This window comes from Microtus oregoni, unplaced genomic scaffold, assembly GCF_018167655.1.
Source record: "Microtus oregoni isolate MIOR12 unplaced genomic scaffold, Mior012 000063F_ref0000156, whole genome shotgun sequence".
NCBI lineage: Eukaryota > Metazoa > Chordata > Mammalia > Rodentia > Cricetidae > Microtus > Microtus oregoni.
The window spans coordinates 5,940,531-5,947,884 of record NW_024543873.1 but is presented as its reverse complement, the minus strand read 5'-3'; the positions used below and the strand labels follow the sequence as shown (position 1 = coordinate 5,947,884).

At 37.1% G+C, this 7,354-nt stretch overlaps 1 protein-coding gene across 1 annotated transcript; it reads right to left on the bottom strand.

Annotated features, from left to right (window-relative positions):
* Nucleotides 1–4,643: 4,643 nt before the first annotated feature.
* On the bottom strand, nt 4,644–5,546 carry LOC121439833 (olfactory receptor 11L1-like). The gene has a single exon (XM_041640447.1). It carries the CDS (start codon nt 5,544–5,546, stop codon nt 4,644–4,646), a length of 903 nt encoding a protein of 300 aa, XP_041496381.1.
* Nucleotides 5,547–7,354: the final 1,808 nt, after the last annotated feature.

Below are 7,354 nucleotides of genomic sequence, written 5' to 3'. Positions count from 1 at the left end.
CAATCAAGAGGCCTTTTCTACAATGCAACTTTAATTTTGGAACTTACTTTGTGCCTCTGAAATGCTGTTGATTTCATGGCTCCTCTTTTGGTTACCTTTACTCCACAAAAATCACCCCTACCAAATTAATATATTATAATCAAAAACTGATTTATGTTCATGGATTCCGTGGATCAGAAATCTGGGCATGCCACAGTGGAAATGGCTTATGTCTACCCCATGTATGGGACTTCATTTAGGAAACGTCAATGGCTAGGCATGTTTTGACAACAAAGAAGAAGAATCATCTATCTGCACTCACATATTTGACTGTGTTGGTATCTGTCAAGTAGTGCCCTGGCCATATACAATTAATGAAAGGCATTGCATCCATTAGATTCCTTTTCTCAATAAAAGAATATCAAAGGATTTATGAATGTGAAATGGACCTTATAGGTCTTGTATGGGAATCTCCCCAGAGACCATTAGCTAGTAAGCAGGGACATGAGAGGACAAGAAACAGTAATGGGTGGAAAAAATCTCCTGTGGCCTCTCCATGTGGCCTCGATTTTTGGGACCTTGGAGTATTTAGACTTCTTATAAGGTATTTTAGTGCTCTGATAGAAAGTTTGCCGCCAAGAAGGCCAAATAGACACCACTTTCTAAGGCCCAAATGTGCAAGTCCCTCCCTCTGTTCTCAAAGCTACTGCCGTACCCAGAATTTCATTCGTTGGTGCCTATGCCATGTTGTATTGTTCCAAATCATAATCATATTAGATTCAAAATGGAAAACATCAAATCTAACTGTTGATGGTAAGACAATTAATGAGTTTATGAACATTCTTTAGACTCTCCTAAGTTGCCCATCTAGCAAATCAGAACCATTGACTATTCATCCATTACTAAGTAGGGATTGAAAATTCCAAAACCATTTTTTTCCAATATATTTTGAGAACTTATTTTGGGACAGGCACAGAAGTTCCAAGAGATACACATGAAAAATATAAATATATAAATTATTTCATAATGACCATTTTGCTATGTGATTATTATAATGGCATTAAAGTCGGTCCTGAGAAGTAGGATATAATGGTATGTACAGGGAAGTCAATCTAGATGAGATATTCAGCAAATAATACAGCTGGTGGTAAATTTAAGAAAGGAGTGGAAAAAAGAACTAACTGTATCCAGGTCCGGTAAAGAGTATTCTAAGCCAAGGGAAAAGCATATGCAAATGTTCTAAGGCATAGACGAATTTATAGATTCAAGAAAGAGAAGTAAGGTCCCAATGTGGATAGAGCACACATACAGAAAATAATGATACAAGATAAGGTCAGACTGGTAGATAGGGGACAAACATGTAACTATTGAATAGGTCCCATGCCCCTTAGCCTCTCTTCTCTAATTAAGCTCTACCTTTATTTACTTTAACACTACTTTCTGTCAGAAGGGTCATTATTTCTTTCCATGGAAGAAAAATAATAAAGGTAGGAGGAAGCGTGGTTTCTGCAGAAATAGTAAAGTGGAGTCAATATGATGGCAACATTTGAGCAGCTATTAGATGCTAGATGTTAGGTATCAGGGTCCAAAGTTTCTGCAAAGCCTTTACATAAATGAATATGTAAAACAAATTGGTTCAGAACATTTTTTTCTGCTAGCAATGATAGTGAACTAAGACCCCAGCAAAACAGACACCTCAGAAACTTGTCTCCCATTTTCCTATCATCTGCTTTTTCAACAACTTCTCAGTGATTTAGATAACTTCCTGACCCATAATATTTTACTATATCAAGAGAGGGCCCAATAACATCCACAAATGGTACTGACAATTATTTTTAAAATAATAATTAGCATATGTCAGATACCTGTCATGAGCTGTCATCTCTTTTTATGCTCTTGGAAGCCTTGGGAGATAAGGTGATGCTAGTATTTTCATTTTCCATATGAGAGATTTGAAGGTCAGAGAGGCTAAGTTACTTAGTTGTGTAAAACTAGTGTAAGTAACCGGCCATCTTTTTAAAGCATTGTTGAACACTATAATTATTCTAGATAGAAATTGTTGACTGATGTTTCGTCGTGCCCAGTTCCTGCAGTCGTTAAGTTCCAAAGAAATCACACAAAGGTCTACATTAGTTATAAACTGATTGGCCTATTAGCTCAGGCTTCTTATTAACTCTTACAACTTATATTAGCCCATTATTCTTGTCCATGTTAGCCATGTAGCTCAGCACCTTTTTCAATGAGGCAGTCACATCTTGCTTGTTCTGTGTCCGGATCACTATTGCAGACTGCAGAATCCTCTTCCCGGAATTCTCCTGTTCTCATCGCCCCACCTCTACTTCCTGCATGGTTGCCCTGCCTATACTTCCTGCCTGGCTACTGGCCAATCAGCATCTTAATAAACAAGTACAAGAAACAAATGTTTACAGGATAAAACCATTGTCCCACAGCAAGCACTAAACAGCTAGGTGCCTGAAAACATGCTATAGACAGTGCTTCTAAAAGTGAACAGTTATATGTTTTCATTGTTGTCCAGATGCCTGAATTCATATTGGCCAAATGTGGCCTTTGTAAATGCATTTCTCCTTAGTCACGACATTGCCTTCTTATCCTATTTAAGATTTGTCCCCAATAATTTCCAGTAAGAGTTTATCCCCTAAATTTACAGAGTACCAATTTGAACTTCAGAATATTATAGCATGTAATGTGCCTTCCTAAGTACCTTGAATAAAGTGATATTCACAAAACAGTTTGCCTTTAATAGATCTCCTTGCATGATCTCAATAGAACCATGGCTCACGAATTAAAAAAGAAGAAATCCAATTAGCTGTAATTGTTGTACTGCATGGATGTGTTGCCTTCTCATTGACAGATGGAAGCTAATCTGTCATGGAAATGGTGACTTAACTTTCCAACCTGGACATATTTTTCTCCCATTTTCTTCACCATACTTCTTTCCCCCAAGTGTAGCATATAAGCTGCATATGTCTGAAACCTAGAATTCAGAGTTAAGAATAGAATTCTCAGGAATTGATGATCTCCTCAACAGAGAGCAGTTCTGTTCCGAGGAGGTGACACTTGATTCTTCCTTGTCTTGATTTAGTTGAGCAAATGTTAACTGGATGCTGGCTGAGTTTGATCCTCAGTAGGTGGATCAGTTAACAGAAAGAAAAATTCACAAGAGACATCACAAAAAACACAGGTTTTATGCCCAGAGTACATGATTACATTGATATTTAACATTTTTTGTCAGATAAAGCACTGTAGCTGAAGTACAAATAGATAAGAGAGAAGGATCTTGCCTTTAGAGACTCAGTAACTTGTCTTTCAAAGTGAAGTCTTCGTGTGTCTCAATAGGTTTCCATGGTAGTCTCTAAAATTGGGTTGGTCCACATATTTTCCTTTAAGTTATTAATCAGGGAAACCAGTTATTTAACCAAGAGACCATAGGTATCAACAAATCCCCCTTTTAATAGCTCTACAATTAAGTGTTTGTATGGGAAAGTCCCTCTGTATATGTGTTGCTTTTATTGGTTAATGAAAAAAGAATCTTCTTGGGCCAAGACAGGGCAGAAGAGAGGTAGGCAGGAAAACTAAACTGAACACTGGGAGAAAGAAGGCGGAGTCAAGGAGAAGCCATGTAACCTAGGCCGGAGACAGATGCCCTTAAACCTTGCCGGTGAGGCACAGCCACGAGGTGATACACAGATGAACAGAAATGGGTTAATTCTAGATATAAGGCTAAGCCAGAAATACGCTTAAGCTATTGGGCAAACAGTATTACAAATAATATAGTTTCTGTGTGATTATTTCAGAACTGAGCAGTTGGGATTCAATGAATAGCATTACTACAACAAAGAATAAATATTTTAAATTCATCTTTTGTTTTGGGTTTATTTGGGGAAAAAAATCTATGTTCTCCTGGATGTCCTAGAGCTCATTAACTAGACCAAGCTGATGTTGAACTCACAGAGATCCATCTACCTCTGCCTCCCAAGCCCTGGAATTAAAGGTGCGCACCATTATAATCAGCATTAATTTATCTTTTTTGCACATATGATGCCATTAATATATAATATTTAATAACTAAATATATTTCATATAATATATTGTGAAGAGCTCTATACATAAAGCATACAGAGCTGACTTTTTCTCAACTGTTGCTTATTTTTGGATATATTATAGTCATATGTGTGCATGTCTTTAATTCATAGAGTCAGTCACATTGCTTTAAATCCTTTTGTGTGAATACTCCTGAAATAAATAACCAGAAATAATTTTAATCCTTGGGCATTTTCATCTCCTTCATTTATATTGTTGCTTTGAAGAGGATGACTGGGAATTCAATTACATTCCATTGTTTTCCTTCTTCTCTCATCTAAGCCATGTTCTCTGAAGAAGAATAATCTATAGCTTTGTCTTCCATTGTCCAAGGAAATTGTCTTGGATGCTTCAGGGTTTTGAGTTTTCCTCAGTTAATATAACCCGAGTTTGATGCTAGGCAAGCTATGGGCTCAAATTCAAATTCTTGTATCAAAGCTGTCTAGAAGGATACTATTGACCTCTCCATTTGGTTGGCGTTTTCAGTATGCATCATGAATCAATACAATTTTCTAAATTTCTTTAAGCAGGTATGTATGTATGTATGTATGCATGCATGTATGTCATTGCACCAATTTTCTCAGAGCTACCTTCACATCCTTGTTCCTCAGGGTGTAAATGATAGGATTGACAGCAGGTGTAAACACTGTGTACAGAAGAGAGAGCAACTTCAATACACTTTCATACTGAGGCATGGATGGGAAGCCATAAACAATGCCCAAAGTCCCATAATAGAGACTGACCACTGTCAGGTGGGATGAACAGGTAGAGAAAGCCCTCTGCTTCCCTGTGGTAGAAGGAATCCTTAGAATGGCACAAATGATGTGACTATAGGAAGCCAATGTCAGAAGGAAGGGAGCAAGGGCAAATAAAGAGGTGCATATGAAAGAAGTCATTTCAGCCACTTGAGTATTAGTGCAGGCCAGTTTCATGATGGGCTTCAGATCACAGAAGTGGTCAATCTCATTGGCAGAACAAAATGTTAAACGAAAAATGAAGATCATGAGCAGGATAGGTGCCAGAAATCCAGCCAACCAAGAGGCCACTGCTAGCTGGAAGCAACCCCAGAAGTCCATGATATTGGAGTAGTGAAGAGGGTTACAGATGGCTATATATCTATCATAAGACATTACAGCAAGGAAGAAACATTCTGTTGCCACCAGGGAAGCAAAGAAATAAAACTGACAAGCACAGGCAAGGAAGGAGATAGGCACATGAGCTGACAACAACGTCCTCAGCATTATGGGCTCAGTAGTTGTAGTGTAGCCAATCTCCAGGAAAGAGAAGTGACCAAGAAAGAAATACATGGGTGTGTGAAGAGAGCAATCAGCTGATATCACAGTGAGAATTACCAAGTTACCTATGAGAGTCATCACATAAATGGTCAGAAATATCCCAAAAAGAAGAAACTGAAGACCATGGAGATCCCCAAAACCCAAAAGGACAATTTCTGAAATTTGAGTCATATTTTCTTCTTCACTGATAGCCATGGTTTAGATCTAAATGGATAAAAAATTTGAGAAAGAACAATTGATCAAACACTATTTTAGAAAAAGAAATCAAAGTGCTGAGAGGTTTATCCATATCAAGCCTAATTGGCTTCTCCAGGATTCTGAAACCTAATGTGTTTGAGCACAGTCTCCAAGGAGCCATTTGAAAAGTTAATCCATGGCTTAAACTGCCCTGTGGTATTTAGAATCTGACTATGACCCATAGATATTCACATTTCCAAACATTTAATTGGGAAACAGGCCAAAATGTCCAATCCTTGGAGATCTTTGTTTTTTTCTTTTCTTCAGCCTTTCATTTTTTAAAATCCTGTTGGTGGTGTTATTTTAGTCATCAATAATCTAAGTTATCAATAATCTTAGTCATTTGAATAAAATGAAGTTTTTTAAAAAATAATTCCTGCTTTATAAATTCCACACCAATTAGAGTATGTATATTGTGTTTCATCATAACAAAGGACATCTAGACCTTAAAATCTGTTTTGATAACAAGTCAGCAAAATCAGTAGAGGAGGAACAGAGGAGCAAAATTTAGGTACTGTCAATAGGGAAGCAGTATAGAATAATGGAAAGAGATGCACCCAGACACATATCACAAGTCTGCCACTTTTACTAGCTCTGTCCTCTGGGACAAATAATATTCCTTTTTTGACCACTATTTTGCCATCTAGAAAATAGCATATTAATTTTATATATCACATTTTACATAACTACCAGTTCATTTTAGGCATCTGAGACATTCAACAAATATGTCTCTGCTATAAGCCAAAGTTGCTTAGAATTAAAATACTGAAGAAGTCTAGCAAAGAAGAAATACTCTGCATTTTCAGGAATTAATATTCTGGTGACATGTAAAGACCCCAAATAAAGGAAGGGTTCCACAGAAGAAGTTTGAGCTACTCATTTTGAGTATAGAAACAAATACACAGAATAGGAAATACACTATATATTTGTGTGTGAGAAAAGGATATTTTCCCTTCTGTGGTCAAGAAAAGGCTAAAAAACATGAGACCTAGGAAATGGAAAGATGGTAGTAAGATAATAAGGCAAGCATTGGAAGTGAGGATAAAGAGAACATTCTAAACAATGTGCTAGGCCCTGAGTCAGGAAAGAATGGCTTTTAGAAATCTAAATTAAAATAAGGAAATGAGAGAGGAGAGAAGAGAGAGGAGAAAGGGGGACAGAAAAAGTAGCGGGAGAAGAAAAAGAGGAAGAGGAAGAGAAGAAAGAGGGAGGGAGTATGGCAGATCATTTAGTTTCCTATAGACCCTCCTAAAAAGAATATATTTAAGTGCTGTATGAATCCATGGGAGGGTGTTAAGTAAGTAAGTTTTATCTCATGTGTAGCTTTAAACACTTGATGCTATGCAACCAATAAATTAGAATAAGAACTTCATAGAGTAACCGAATTAAAAAACTATTCAGTGGACCATGTACCAGCCAATAGAATACCTGATTGCCAAAAAGATAGGAAGCAGACAAATTTATGCATTTTGGAAATAATAAGATTTACTAGCATTAAATGTGAGGAATACAGAGCAGGTGAATGATCAGAAAGGACTTCTGAAATTTTGGTTTGAATAACTGGTATCATTTACTTAGATGGTGAAATTTGTGTGGAAGCAAAGTTTCAGGGAAACATGCATGCACCTTGTATTAAGTCTGAGTTGTGTGTGAGAGTTCTGTGTAGAGAGGAGTACACAGCCAGTTTTGTATGTAACCCAGAAGCGAGGGCAAGGTTGGGTTATAAACTTAGAAGTCCTCTG